This window comes from Microcaecilia unicolor, chromosome 6, assembly GCF_901765095.1.
Source record: "Microcaecilia unicolor chromosome 6, aMicUni1.1, whole genome shotgun sequence".
Classification (NCBI taxonomy): Eukaryota; Metazoa; Chordata; class Amphibia; order Gymnophiona; family Siphonopidae; genus Microcaecilia; species Microcaecilia unicolor.
This window is the reverse complement of record NC_044036.1, coordinates 308,317,839-308,334,050: the sequence shown is the minus strand read 5'-3', so window position 1 is coordinate 308,334,050 and position 16,212 is coordinate 308,317,839. Positions and strand designations below refer to the sequence as shown.

The window sequence follows — 16,212 nt, the reverse complement described above, 5'->3', positions numbered from 1 at the left end:
TGGTATATTCAGATTCATAATTCCCCAGAGGGAAAGTACCAACATCAAAAGGCAATTTGTACTGTCAAGTGCATTGCACTATTAGCTCAATTACACTGGCTTACTACGAGGGAACGTGGGATTTGAAAGGTTTCTGGTTTGGACTTTTGAATGTTTTCACATTGCAGGTTCCCCAGTTATAGTCATGAATATAGGACTACACTCCAGGGTGGGTTCTGCTCTCTTGACAGAGAATGTTTGTTTTTGAAAAACCAATTATGGAGGAAGAAAGCTTTTAGACAAATTGCTGCATAGAAGTGAAATGAATTACCTGATATAAAAATGTAACATCTAGAAAGGCCTTGAAGTCATGGGCGTAGTTTGACTGTTTCATTGGGGGGGGGCAAAGGATGGGTGCAGCATATTAATTTGCATATATATATATATATATATATATGCAAATGAATATGCTAATATGTTTCTATCCATCCCCTTCCCCATTCTATCCAGCGTCTCCCCCCCCTCTCTCCCCCTTCGTAGCATCTGTCTCCCATAAAGAACGACAACGTGGATGCAGCAGCTCACAAGTTTGAGTGAACGGTGACGGCTGCGCGGGGGAGTGGAAGCAGAGATTTAACAAATAGCTTCCTACCTTCCAGTGGACTAGGCAGGAGCGAGGAGCCAGCATTTCCCAGCGGTGAACGGGCGGGTCGGCGAGCGAGCGGAGGTTGTAAAAGCAGCAAGCAGGCATGCTCGTCTCCGTCCGCTTCCCTGCCCTCTGAGTCCCGCCTTCCTCTGATGTCATTTCCTTTCGGGCGGGATGCTGAGAGGGCAGGGAAGCGGACGGAGATGAGCGTGCCTGCTTGTTGCTTTTACTCAGTGGCGCCCCGCCCGCCAGTTCACCGAAGCGATGTCGGGTAAGTCGTCGTTGTTTGGGGGGGGGGGGGCACCCCCCCAGTCTACGCCCATGCTTGAAGTGCTATTTGTTCCCTCCAAAACCTGTTTGAAAAATTAATCCTGTTTTGCAGATTTATTTGTAAACTGCATTTTAATTTTGATGTATTTTTATATTGTACACCAACTTGAATGGCAGAGCCAAGAAGAGGGTACATAAAGATTTTATAAACAAATATTTTTTTTTTTTGAGAATTGCTTTCTAATCACATAGAGTATACCACTTGTAAAGCAACTATTACACATCTATTATAATAAGTTCACCAGCACATACTCTATCCTTCTGTCCACAAAGTATCACCATCACTTAACATTAGTTATCTGGTGTTCTCAGGTAATTACCTATAAAAATAAATAACCTACAGCAATACCATACTCTCTTCTACGTTAAGGGTCATTGATTTGATATACAACACTACCTTTCTGAGGTACAACCAAAGAGGTTTACATTATTATATGCAGGTACTTTGTGAGTCCACTAGGATCTAAGCTTTGTTTTTTTTTGTACCTGAGGCAAACTGCCAGTAGCCAACATGAAGAATAACCTCCAAAGTTCATACTGTTGTTCTTTTCATACGATATGTTTTTGAAATTTCTTCACTTATTTTACTATTTAGCCCATGCCTTTGAAGGTTTTTTGTAGTGCATTTTCCCACCTACTTGTGTAGTGACCCTGCGGGGTGTACATCATAGTAAGGCCCTGTAGATTCTCATTATGCTCCCCTTCCCTCCTCCCCCTCTTAAAGCCCGTTCCAGGCAATTCTAACTCCTCTTGTGCCCTCCTCTTAATAAAATTCCTCAAACAGTGGTAGTAAACCATATCTCTATCCGCAAGATCAAATTCCTCCTGCAATTCCTCGAACCCCTTTACCCTTCCGTCGTCCCACATCTAGCCTAGCATATACAATCCCTTATGGGCCCAGATCTGGTATACTTTTTCCCGCTCCCCCAGTGGGAACCCCGGGGCATTGCATGTAGCCATCTGCAGAAAATATGTCCTCTCCGGGAAGATCTTTTTTCTTATTTGTAGCCAAGTATATAGCAAATGGTTCATGCCCACTGGGATTCTCCTCGCCATATCTAAGGCGAGTTCCCTCGGCCCCCAAAGTATATGTCCCAAAAAGCGAGTACCCATCCATGCCCTTTCCCAGTGCAACCATTTCTTGAGTTTTAAGATATATGTATATCAAATATTTTTTTGTGTTTGAAAAATATCTGATTACCAATGAGGAGGTTAGTGTTGTAAATTCTTGTAGCATTGAAAGTTTGCTGTCAAGTGACACTGCCAAGGTTTTCAGAAAAAAAAAAAAACAACTCGTGAAGTATAATTTGCTGTGGAACAGAATTTGTGATCGCATACGATTATAATGGCCATCTCGCCATTTAGCGCCAGCTGATTTTTAGCGTAAGCTAAAAACACTAGCACACCTTAGTAAAATACCTCCTTACTGATTCATTTTCTAATCTTTTGTGATTTTGATTTTCCTGACTCATTTCTTCTCTGCCTTGGCGCCTCTTCGTTTTTTGGTTAGAGTTCTTTTATGGTGCACACCTAAAACCAGTCTAAAGATGCCTACTGCATATTAGTTTAGAAGTGTTGATAACATGAACTTGTGGGTTTTCTTTTTAATTAATTTTTTAGACCAGGCAATTTCTTTCTGTTCCTTTTAGCTTTCACCTACAGCTATGCTGCATGAACTTTCATTCACTCACAACTACCCTTAACTCCCTTAGTCAAACCACTGTAGTGACCAACCTTGGCTCCCTTTGTGACCAAGCATATGTACAGCTGATACCTGGTCCACAGGCCTCTGAAGTGCTGAACTCCCTCCTTTCTAAAGGCACAAAGTGCTGCCTCCACAGAAATTTCCTAGCATTGGCTGAACTGGCAAAACAGATGCTGGTCCCTGCAATCAAAGTATGTGCCTTCTCAACTGAGTATAGCTCTTATTTAACAAAAAGCCCATTTCACAACCCCCTTTGTTCACACAAACAAATCATGGTTTCATAATTTGGAGACAAAACTTATCTAGGCATAAAGGGTAGGACTGGATGCACAAGTCAGTCATGACTAGATTAAGTATCTGAAGGGTGGTCTGTTTTACAAAATGAAAAAGATAGCACCACAAACCGATAGCTTCACATATCCTCTCCTATACACAGCACAATATAAGCTAGTCATCCAAAGCAAGGCTCTTACAAAACTTACTTCATTTAAATTAAAAGGTACTAAGAACAATATACCATATGTCAAGTTACAAAACTGAAAAAAAACCCCAGAAGTTCATTAATATCAAATAAAATATGAAGACCAATCCTGTAGGTAACTACATCAAACAAAAAAACAAAAGGAACTTGACAAAGTCCAACAACAGGGGGAAAAAATAAAGCCCCAGAACTCCCTAACTTACCTGGTTTATAACAGAAGATATTCTGTAAAAAAATGATTTCAAAGAAGGAAAAATACCCTAGAACATGATAAACTGATATTTAACACATCGCAGCTTGCTTGTCATTTGTCTTCTGTTGAGCATACACAGGACAATGAGTATTACATAAGATCACACACACACACACCAACACTGAAATGAAACAGGATACAGGTCTCAATGTTGGCCCCAACAATATAACCAGTGACATCAAAGTTGATTCTGATAAACTTGCCCTGCAAAAAGCACAAACATAATAACCATTCAAATAGGTTTACATCCAAAACAAAGGAATAATAGATGGGACGTGAATTATCAATACAACATTCCTAGATGCTGTTTTCAAACATATCTTCATGAAAGAAGTGAAAGCCTCAACAGTTTTTGTGTCTGGTAGTTTCAAAAACAGAAGAAGGAAGCAGCCATTTTGTGCAGTTGAGGTTCACAGTTCCCATCTGCCTGGGAAGCATCGCTAAACTGTCCCATAATTGGGATTACTGGAATAAAACCCCTCCACCCCAGGGCCAGAATATTTTCTCCTGAATTATACTATCAGAGACTTTTCCAGCCAACTTGCTCACAGGTTTTCTAGTTTGTCAAATTATTCCCCTCCCCTCCGCGTCTAGGCAGAGACTCATTATAAACAGGGAATACTGCCATAAAGAGTGCAGTCATGAAGGTACCAACATTAGGTTCTTCAAATCCTGAAAAGTAAAACAGAAGCACCATTTCATGTCCCCACAACATCTGCCAGATGCTTACTGCAACCACACTTTCACCTGTGTTTCACAGGCCATGATTAAGAACCTGTTGCAACACGCATTTTAAACACTTACAAAACGAGAAGAATTGTCATTTTTCACAGTCTTGGCATTACCAAACGATTCCAAAATGGGGTTCGCTTGTAGAAGCTGACGTTCAAGTTCACCCTAAAGCATGGTAAAACAGAAAATAAAAACCTTGTTACTTCAAAAACAGATACAGATTCTGCACCTTTTTCTTAATTGCTCTTCCACACATGCCTTCTCCTTGCTATCAAACTCAGATATCCTTCACTGAAGAGAAAGAATTACAAAAGCAAAGCATCACAGTGACTGGAGAGTGAAGTAGATAAGCTGAAATGCAGAATTATGAAGGAAGATAACTTTAGAACCACAGTTCATTAATTATACACAGAATTAAACGGCACAATTAGAATTAAAAATTTACGTTTTCTTCTTTCATGAAATAAATCCACCAAACACAAATAGTCACATATAACATGAAAGTAATAGTAAATTAAAAGGATTCCAAAGAACCAGCCAACATTCACACACAGTACAGCATAAACACTGGCAATGATCACTGTATACTGTTAGAGGCCAGTAGTCCTACAAATTAGTTTTCATCTCAACTTAATATGCTAAATAAATATTCAAAATGGAAAAATTTAATCCAAAATGTCCACTATTCGATTATGACAGATCAGGTCTGTTCAAGCTCTATTCTATTTGCATGAAGATAATAAGATTATTCTTTCAACTCTGAAACCATCATGAAAGACATTCAGCCACTTCAGAGACAGAAAAACCTAGTTACTCATCTGTAGCAGCAGGATACAAGTCCTCACATCATGGGTGATGTCACCAACAAAGCCTGGGCAGGGAGCTTCTTCAGCTTAGAATAAGCTTCTGTGTCACCATCATGCATGAATGCCACTTCTCACCTACTGCTGTTGTACAGGACCACCACTCCATATCAGGCTTGTCCAACCTTTTTCCATCGGGGGCTACATTTTATATTCTGTAACATTTGGAGAGTGTTGAAACCGCAAGACGAACCTGACCTTCTGTCACCACATGGCTTAAGTTTAAAGAGAGCTGAGCCGTAGCAGGAAAGCAGGATTCTAAGTTTCTAAGCACAAGAACTGCCAAGCTTCAGAGGGCAAAAAAAAAAAAGCACTTGGTGGGCCAGATTCAAGCCCCAAGGGCCATAGGTTGGACAAACCTTAGCTGATCAGAATAACTCCTTGGCGAAGGCCTCAGGTTTGTGAGGTTTTATATCCTGCTGTCCATAAAAAACATTTCCACTGGGAATTAAAGTTCTCTCAGGACAAGCAGGATAGCAAATCCTCACATTATGGGGTTTCCCTAGCTACAAGCTGCCTTCAACAGAAAGGAAAAATAAGGCACTACAACAGGCAAACACCAATTGTTATTTTTCTTGTTGAAGACAGCTAGGAACAGAAAATGGAGGGGGGGGGGGGGGGGGGGAGTAGAGGGATGATGTTGGATTCTAATCCCAAAAGAGAATTAGGAGATGACTGGCCAAACCTACTGTCATTTCAGGAGTCCCTCTCTAAACAAATGGGCTAGCTTTGCACATACCCTGACAGTAATGAACCTTATGCTTATGCCAGTTAAACCCTGCTCAGAGAAAACATCCGGCTCATAAACAGTGTCCCAGGAGTGCTGAGTCAGATGCAAAAATATTCCAAAGAAGTAGTCTAGGTCTCTGTCTTGACCTCCTGATATGGGCATTAGGACTTGGGTGTGGGCTTCAAGAAACCAAGGATCTCTGGTGCAACAGTGAAGCCTCCTCTCTCGACACACTGGAGGATAGATACTAGTACAGCAGAGACAGACTAAAGGCCTCTGTGTCTGTGTCTCCTCTGCAGGCATTGAGTGTGTCTCAAGGACTAGTTCTGGATGTATCTCTGCAATGGAGATTAACTATAGAAACCACGGCATCACATCAAGCAAAGCAGCACTCCATCTGCTCATTAAATCTCCTTGAAGGCTGCCATTAGACAAAGGCATAGGGAAAGCAGGAATGGCTATGTCCGACTGAGATGCCTGGAGCGTACGGGAGGTCAGCTCTTAGGACCTTGGACAAGCAGTCATGTTAGAGGCACCTCAAGGACACTGGTGATCTTGGTGCTCTCACCAATGTGCTCTTAAGGTGCAATACAGATATACCCACCCCCAGCCTCCACCTGATGTTCAGCAGCACAATCCTATGACAATGATGAAGCTAAACATAAAGCCTTCCTCCTCTTTGGATGGGACCCAGATAATTGTCCCAGATGGCCTTTATCTATGCTCATGTTGAGAGTAAACAATGCACTCTTGATGCTGATGCAGTTCTAGGATTTATGGAGTCTGATGTTGATGGACCAGATTTCAGTGCCAAAAATACATTCACCCAGCTTCTCTAAACCACAAATACCTCTTGAATATCTGAACAATTCAAAAGAGGGATCATGGTCAGACTCCCAGCATTGTAAGTACCAATTATAAGTATCCTGGCACCAGCAAGGACATAACTACCATTGAGCGAGTCTGACAACATGCCCAGGGTCGCCCAGTAGTAGGGGCCAACTGAAACCCCTCCCCCCGCATGGGCCCAGCATCTGTATATCTATTGCAACCCTCCCCGATCCTCCAAGGCAGCGCTGAAGGCTGCTGTCTGGCAGGGCCTTTCCTCTGCCGCATCCTGCCTCTCTGATGCAACTTCCTGTGGGCGGGACATAGCAGAACAACGGTCCTGCCAATCCGAAAGCAGCCTTCAGGGCTGCCTCTGCTGTGACCCACCAGTATTTGGAGGCCGGGGGGGGGGGGGGGGGGGGGAGGGGGGGACAGAGCCTGGATCAAAGGAGAAGAGAGATGCTGGACCTGGGGTGGGGAGGGCTGAGAGAGACCTGAACAAAGTGGAGGGGAGTAGAGTAGGCAGATGCTGGACTAGGGAGGGAGCAGAGTGGAGGAGGCAGATGCTGGAATGGGGAGGAGGCAGAGAGAGAAAGAGGCAGAGACACTGGCCCAATGGGAGGGTGGGAAGGAGAAAGAGGAGAAATATGCCAGGCTACAGAAGGTAGTGGATGGGTGGGTGGGGACAAGGGGCCACAGAAGAAAGGAAAAAGAGGAGAGGAGCCAGCCATGAGGAACATGGAAAAGAGATGCTGGCTCTGGAGGAAGTATAAGGCTAGGGCCACACTTGACAGGACAGATGGATGGTGGACAGAGAAATGGCAAAAGAACAGGAGACCTTGGAGAGAGTTAAGAAAAAAGCAGGAGATACACTAGGATCAAAGCAACGCTCAGACAACAAAAAGGTAGAAAGTTTTTTTCCCCCTGAATTTATAAACTTTAATATGTCAGCTTCAGGAAATGTGCATCCCCCCCCCCCCCCTCGGTTCCCACTACCTTGGGATCGATGTTATAAGGGGAGGGGGCTCCATCTCAATTTTTCTACCTGGGGCACATTTAATCCTAGCTATGCCACTGTGCACCAGATACACCTCTTAAAGCTGCTGGGGGGTTTTTCAAGGACATGTCATCTACAAAAATAGCTACTGATAAATCAAATGATTCTATTTTGATAACAAGTACCCTGACTGGGAGCCTGACGTTCTTAGAAAGTCCTACACCAGGACACAAAAAAAGGAACCTGAATAAAAAATCTTAATAAGCTAATAGGAAAGGAGAACTGCATGAGTGAGAGGATACGGGAAACAAAAAAAAAGGCTTACATAAATTGTAAATTTTAACTGAAAATATTGCAGTGAGCTCTAATGACAGGTATCCGACTGACTCTGTGGAGAAAAAGACTGATGAAGTTATTACTTGATAGCAGCAGGCACAAAGTAGTGCAGCAACTCAAAATTTTGAGTGCATTCTAAGCTGGAGAAACTTCTTGAGCGGCTCTGTCCATATCACATCACCCATAATGCGAGTGCACGCTATCCTGCTTATTCTCAGAGAAAACCACTTCCTCTTTTCTACTCAGTGAACATGGCCCATGCTGTATACAACTGTATTTTTGTAACATCAAGCATCTTAAAATGTAATTGGAAAGAACTCAATCCATGCAATACCCAATGGAATCATGTGACAAATGATTGTTGATAGATGTGACAATTCCTTGCCCCCATGAAGGATGTTTAAAAAAAAATTAAAAGGTGAATATTAATCATCATGTAAAATGAGTCTGCTTTTTCCAAATTGTAAGTATTTGTATTATTGCCAACTGGCTACAAATCTCCATGTCTATGTTAGGCATGCAAATCCTAACTTATGGAAACAACCCATTTTCATGGATTCTAGAGACAATAGGAATATACATTTCTACCTGTATACTTCCTCAACCACAAGTGAGGAACTCAGTTATTGCCTGTCAACTGTTTTTGCTTTTAAGCAGCTGAAAAGTTATTGGTTATAAAAGGTTTGGTAAAGACAAAAGCTGAACAAAATTACAACTAAAAAGAAGATGTACTTCAATCTACTAGTAGTTTCAATACGATACTTGTGCCAGGGACCATGCCTTTCAAATGAAAAACCGTCAATGTGGCTAGAGACTAAATACATGAATAAAACTTGGAGAAAGGGGAGGGGTGGGGAAGAGAACCTGGATGGCTACAAATCAATGTTGATACTTCAGCCCTCACAGGATCTGAGCCTGAAGAAAAAAAAATATACACAGATTTTGGTAGATTCTTATCACAAACCCTAAACCCAGCTACTAACTGTGACCTTTAATAATGACCACGATTTCCTCCACAAAAGAGGGCTATGAACAAATATATCTTATGTGTCAAAGTGCCTCTTCACCACCACCACCATTTTGACAGCCCTTTATACACAATTACTGAGCAGCTAGGTGCTACCTTAATTTAGAAATTAGCTTCAATTAAGATGTTATTTTCTGAGCAGTTGGCCGAGTACAAAACTCTCTTACATTTACGACAGGGCTTGGCTTTCAGCTTCCTAGTTTGATCTGATACTATCCTATCAGAAGAAGCAGCTCTCATGCAAAGATGAATACTAAAGCCAGCTATGGCTGTAAATAAACCACTTGTATCAGATGATGTATTTAACTACTGCACAACAACTTTACTACAAGTTAAATCTATTATTTAACTTATAAGTCATGCTGAGACAAACCAAGGTCTGTTGAGTCCAGCATCCTGTCACAACTACCCTGCAGATCCCAAAAAGTAGAATACATTTTTCATTTCAATGGATAAGTGAAGGCTTTCACCAAGTCTGCCTTGATAATAATTTTGGCCGATAATTCTTCCAAGAACTTCTTTAGAACCCTGCTACACCAATCACCTTGACCACAATATCCAGCAACATCGTAATTGTATGCTGAATTAAAAAAAAAAAAAACCCAAAACTACAAACTTTTCAATCCCTTCATTCCATTTGAGTGTTTGAAAAAGTTTAAACCACTATTCCTTAAACCGTTCCATCCCACTCATGATTTTATAATCATGGCCATTCTCAGTCTTTTCCAAAATGAAGGGCCATAACCTGTTTAGCTTTTCTTTGTAAGGGATTTGCATCCCCTTTATCACTGCCGCTATTCTGTCCCATCCCACTCCTTCCCTTCAATGGACCATTTCTAGTTCAACTATATACTTTGAGAAAGGGTAGCCAGACCCAGAATTGTGCACAATATTCAAGGAGCTCTCACACCATGGACCCATACAGAGGCATAATCTCCATTCCTTTTCAACTGATCCCTAATATTCTATTTTGGCAGCCAGGGCACAATGGACAGATAAATTCAACACACTGTTCGCAATGATGAGATTTTTTTCTATTGGCTAACAACTTAACTTTAACCCCCTGTTTTTAGGACCTGTAACCAGTTTTGGGGGCCTGTAGCTGGGATTTTGTTTCCTCTGTGCACATCACTCTGCTCTCTTGTCTGTGTTGAATTTAATCTGTCATTTAGCTACACAGTCTTGCAGTGTCACAAATTCTTCTGCAACTCCTCAATACTCCTTTAACCACTCTGAATAACTGTGTGTCTTCCAATTTGATTGCTTCACTTGTTGCTGCTTTCTCTAGATCATTAATGAATAATGCTGAACAGCACATATCCCAGTAGAGACCCTTAAGAAGTCCAACACTTTTTCATTTGGAAAACAGACAATTTTAGTTTCTAATCTTTCCTATCTTTTCAGTCCATTTCCAATCCATAATGGGGCATTGCCTCTTAACAGACACATGAGGGACTTTACCAAATGCCTTCTGTAAACAAACATTTAACATACTTACCTATATCCACATTTATTTACACCTTCATAAAATCTATAAATTGGTAAAGGAAGACTTGCCTTTCTAAACCCATGCTAACATTCTCATTAAGCTATGCCTATCTTGTCAGTAATTTTGTTTTAGAATAGCTGCTACCATGTTGTCCTACACAGATGTCAGGTTCACAGATCACCTACTTGCCCAGTAATCAATAAAGGACTGTCATAAGAATCATCAAAAATCATTTCTATACAAAGAAATGTTATATTTTCACGATGGATTCAGATATTTGGTAAAATTTCAGTTACACTAGGATAACTAGTCATTCTAAACATTTGGGTTAAGTATAGTTTTATTAGCATGCAGAGTTTCCTTTTTTGTTTGTTTGTTTAGCAAGCACTAGAACTGTCTAAAAATGTATGTCCAGCAATTTTATTTTTAAATCTATATACTACTACATACCAATGAAAACTGTTATAAGTTCATTGGGACCATTCTCTCTTAAGGCTTGTCCTGGTTTTCTTCTCAAGTTGGTCACTTTTCTTATTGTTTTCCTTGTGAAAGGACAGAGTAGAGGTGGAAACTACATAAACATATTAGTTCTGAAGCCTATGATAGCGGTCTCTTTCCCACCATAAATAGCCTACACCAAGCCAATGGTAAAAAATGTAAAGCAATGATGTAAGCAAACCTAACACTTGGTTCAATTCGAAGTAGTACAAACAAGAAAATCAAAAGTCACCTTATATGGCCATATTTTAGCAACAAATGCCTGCATAATGGGTCTATATTCATTTAAGAGAGACAAACCTCTTTCTTTCTCTGTATCCGTTTGCTGCCCCCACTTAAATGTGAGCAGATTATATTGTTTGGTATATTAAGTACTGTTGTACTGTGAACTACCAGTTCCTATATTTTTGTAGTTCTGTAATTGGCCCTTTCTGAGCAATGTTCCTGGCTTCCAGTGTTTTGCTTTGTCTCCAAGAATGCTGGGTAAGGAGCCCATCTCCCCCCACCCCCCATTCCAATCATGTCTGAAAAGCCAGGATTGTTCACTTAATACATGTTTCTCCTGTGATCTTGCTGCTTCAGCTTTTCAACTCCCTGTGATTTCATTGTAAGTTTTACCATATTTAATTACAATACAGTCTCAATTATCTGACCTACATTAATTCAACCATCCAGCATATATCTGGCAGACCCCCCCCCCCAAGTGATGTCATAGCATCTCTTCATTTTCCGGTGTAGCACAGAGGGAAGTTTTGCACCTGAGAATTTGTTTCAGACCCAAAAGCCTGCTTTTACAGCCTTTGTTTATGAATTGTTTAAGAGGTTACCATTATTTTCTGTATTATCCCACATTCCACTTATCAGACAACAGGTCGGTTCTATGTACATCGGACAATTGAGACTTTACTATATTTGCAACTTTGCAATCAGGTTCTGTAGCAGAATTCACTAGTCTTCCCTGCCTGACAGAGCTGGATACAGAACTGATTTCTTCTGCAGAGGAAGTGACTGTTTCCAACATATATCAATAGTAAGTGTTTTTCTTTTTCTTTGGATTAATTGCTTTAATGAACAACTGGATTAAGAGTTTTGAGTTTTCCCTACTGATGCCAATACTGCTTTGGCTGTGTGACATTGTGATGACAGAAGTATCCTGGATATTTTACAGGTTGACAAGTGACATCTGTAACTGAAGAATTAAGGTGTTGGCCTGTAGCTTAATTTTGCAATTAGTTTTATTTTTCTTTTTATCATAAACCACTTTGCATAAGTTCCTCTTTATAATATCTTATAAAGAAATACTGGTTAATATGATCAACACTTGTGTTGAGAGATTTGTTAATTCTTTTTCTCATACCGAAATGGGCTGGTTTGACAAACATTGGGTATGCTGATATAGGCATGTAGCTGCTACCTTATAGGGTGATATTTATAGATTACTATTTGTGTTTTACAAGTAACTGAAGACATTCAGTTTTGAGTTTATTTTCACCGCTACTTTACATTTTTGTCATTGGCCTCATCACTAGCTCCTATTATTCTATCAAACCTAATACCAAATTAATAAAGGGACTATGTATTCTGACAGTCTAAGATCATAACCGTCCCTGGAATATACTAAAACCAGGACATCTTAATCCTCATTTCATGACTTGGAATATGTATATAAGCCATTACGGAAAACAATAACCCCTGACAAATTATTCCAAATACCAACTTTCACAAATTCAGCTGCAATAAATTAATCCAATACAGATCAGTTAATGTGTCAAATCATTTGAAAATTGTCAGCACACTCCTTCCAAAAAACAGAAGGTAAAACTACTTGGAAAAAGCAGCATCAGATTTTGTGAAATCATGCAGTTATGTCACTCAAATCAGAATATAATGGACTGTTAAGCATGTGGGTGAAGGAATACTGCCATCTCTAGCAGAAAGTCAGCATTCATGGTGATTTATTGTCAAGTTTTACAGTGAAGGTTACAAGGGTGGGGTGGGGGGAGAACTACATGCTACTCACATACAACAGGGATCCACTCTGTAGTTCAAAATGACATTGAAACAAAATGTTAATGGTTATGATTTATGCCACAAAGAGCACTAAAGTCAATTTCAGGATTAAACATGGGTACACTTTGATGCACTGGATGTCAGTACTCAAATTCATCCATTAGTCCACAGTGACTATCAATGAGTTTAGTGATACAGTGTAGCACTTGTGTGTTTTCATTACTTGTTAAAAGGTAGCAAATTATGAAAAGTGCATCCCTACTATATTTATAAAAATACCTCCTATACCTGAATGTAACTCACCATAAGCTACAAAAGAAAAGGTATGAGCAAAATCCAAATTTAAAGAGAAAACAAAACACAGCAAGATTTAGGGGGTAGTTATCAGGTTGTGTTAGGGTAACAACTGGCATTATTTGCCCCTTAATGTGTGATAAAGGGCACTGCAACCTTCCTTAGAGCCCTGATGCACCATTTAGATTGCTCCACATTACATAGTAAATATGCAGAACATACAAGTGCATGTAAAGCAGCTCATTAATATCTAAATACTATAACATGGCTTGCAGTAACACTGGGTGATTTTCCATACAGTATTATAACCAGAAACATAGCTCCAGCAAAAAGGTGGAGTTATTTTATCACCCAGAAGCATTGGGTCACCAAGCTGTGGGTTGATGTTCCTGGGCTGCATCTTAAAGGGTGGCAACCTTAGGAAATAGTTGTGGCCAGAGAGTCCCTCCTCCCCAGCACAAACCCCCTCTAGCAGTTTCCCCCCCCCCCCATGGTGCCCTCAACCAGAACCCCTGCAACTTGAAGGGGCACCCCCAGCACTGACCCCCCCCCCCCCCCCCCCCCATTCCTGGCTATGAAATTCCCTGGTGTCTAGTGTGCTGGGCAGGAGCAGAGCAATGTACAGTTCCTGCCTATGCCAGTGACCCCTAGAGGTAGTCTTGTGGTAGTACTGCTAGGGGTCATGGAAGCATGATAACTAGCAGCAGTACCACAAGACTACTGCTAAGGATCTCTGCCATGAGTAAGGAACTGTAGATCGCTCTTGCTCAGCTCACTAGACACCAGGGTATTTTATAGGTAGGCCTAGGGAGCACACCTGCCACAGCTATTTCCTAATGTTGCTGGCCCCTTTAAGATACAACCTGGGAGCACTGCACCGATGGAATAATGTTGCTTGCGAGGTGGCTTATGACTCCCGTGTAAAAAGAACAACACTGTTCAATAGCCTGCAGACATACTACAGTAATAAAATGGCTTACCCAACAGGTATTAGAATCCAGTATTTTAATTACACTGCATGTACTATTACAGCTTGAGGAAAAGGCAGATGCCAACATTGAGAACTAGTTTTCAACTTAGTCTGAAAATGTCACAACCTGTTCATAACATTTACCCCTGGAGAACTGCCCACTGTGAAATTCCCTGCCAATGCAAAAATTAAAAACACCCTTGGCACAGAAGAGTTGCGACACCCATGGAAACAGGTGACAGTGGTAGTTACAGTACTGGATCTGCACAGCCCCTGAAGGGCAGTGACCAAGAAGAATAATGTAAAGGGTGGCTGCAGAAAAAAGGCTGCAGTGTTCCAGGCCAGAATTGTATGCTAAGTTTAATAATTGTGTAAACCACTTAGATAATGATTGGTGGTACATCAAACAAGAAAGGTTGAGCCTATGGGAGTGACAGGGATGAGAAGGAGTCGGAGAAACTAAACAAATTCTCTGTAACCTTGGAGGATGTAATGGGTCAGTTCAGCAAGCTGAAGAGTAGTAAATCACCGGGACCTGATGGTATTCATCCCAGAGTATTAACAGAACTAAAAAATGAACTTGCGGAGCTACTGTTAGAAATATGCAATCTGTCCCTAAAATCGAGTGTAATACCGGAAGACTGGAGGGTAGCCAATGTTACTCCGATTTTTAAGAAAGGTTCCAGAGGAGATCCGGGAAATTATAGACCGGTGAGTCTGACGTCGGTGCCGGGCAAGATGGTGGAGGCTATTATTAAGAATAAAATTGCAGAGCATATACAAAAACATGGACTGATGAGACAAAGTCAGCACGGATTTAGTGAAGGGAAGTCTTGCCTCACCAATCTAATGCATTTTTTTGAGGGGGTAAGCAAACATGTGGACAATGGGGAGCCGGTTGATATTGTATATCTGGATTTTCAGAAGGCGTTTGACAAAGTGCCGCACGAAAGACTCCTGAAGAAATTGCAGAGTCATGGAATCGGAGGTAGGGTATTATTATGGATTAAGAACTGGTTGAAAGATAGGAAGCAGAGAGTAGGATTGCGTGGCCAGTATTCTCAGTGGAGGAGGGTAGTTAGTGGGGTCCCGCAGGGGTCTGTGCTGGGTCCGTTGCTTTTTAATGTATTTATAAATGACCTAGAGATGGGAATAACTAGTGAGGTAATTAAATTCGCCGATGACACAAAATTATTCAGGGTCGTCAAGTCGCAGGAGGAATGTGAACGATTACAGGAGGACCTTGCGAGACTGGGAGAATGGGCGTGCAAGTGGCAGATGAAGTTCAATGTTGACAAGTGCAAAGTGATGCATGTGGGTAAGAGGAACCCGAATTATAGCTACGTCTTGCAAGGTTCCGCGTTAGGAGTTACGGATCAAGAAAGGGATCTGGGTGTCGTCGTCGATGATACGCTGAAACCTTCTGCTCAGTGTGCTGCTGCGGCTAGGAAAGCGAATAGAATGTTGGGTGTTATTAAGAAGGGTATGGAGTCCAGGTGTGCGGATGTTATAATGCCGTTGTATCGCTCCATGGTGCGACCGCACCTGGAGTATTGTGTTCAGTACTGGTCTCCTTTTCTCAAAAAAGATATAGTAGAATTGGAAAAGGTACAGCGAAGGGCGACGAAAATGATAGTGGGGATGGGACGACTTTCCTATGAAGAGAGGCTGAGAAGGCTAGGGCTTTTCAGCTTGGAGAAGAGACGGCTGAGGGGAGATATGATAGAAGTGTATAAAATAATGAGTGGAATGGATCGGGTGGATGTGAAGCGACTGTTCACGCTATCCAAAAATACTAGGACTAGAGGGCATGAGTTGAAGCTACAGTGTGGTAAATTTAAAACGAATCGGAGAAAATTTTTCTTCACCCAACGTGTAATTAGACTCTGGAATTCATTGCCGGAGAACGTGGTACGGGCGGTTAGCTTGACGGAGTTTAAAAAGGGGTTAGATAGATTCCTAAAGGACAAGTCCATAGACCGCTATTAAATGGACTGGAAAAATTCCTCATTTTAGGTATAACTTGTCTGGAATGTTTTTACGT

The 16,212-nt window shown here is 41.3% G+C and overlaps 1 protein-coding gene across 2 annotated transcripts in view; it reads right to left on the bottom strand.

The window, feature by feature from the left end:
• MYH10 (myosin heavy chain 10) overlaps positions 1 to 16,212 on the bottom strand; it is a 221,677-nt gene that overhangs the window by 136,325 nt on the left and 69,140 nt on the right. Inside the window, exons 7-9 of one of the 2 annotated variants that reach the window (XM_030208112.1) lie at positions 12,915 to 12,932; positions 4,199 to 4,291; positions 3,535 to 3,598 (exon numbers count right to left, since the gene is read on the bottom strand). In XM_030208112.1, coding sequence (XP_030063972.1) covers positions 3,535 to 3,598; positions 4,199 to 4,291; positions 12,915 to 12,932 — 175 coding nt within the window. The remainder of the gene's footprint in view (positions 1 to 3,534; positions 3,599 to 4,198; positions 4,292 to 12,914; positions 12,933 to 16,212) is intronic. The other variant, XM_030208113.1, reaches the window with a different exon arrangement.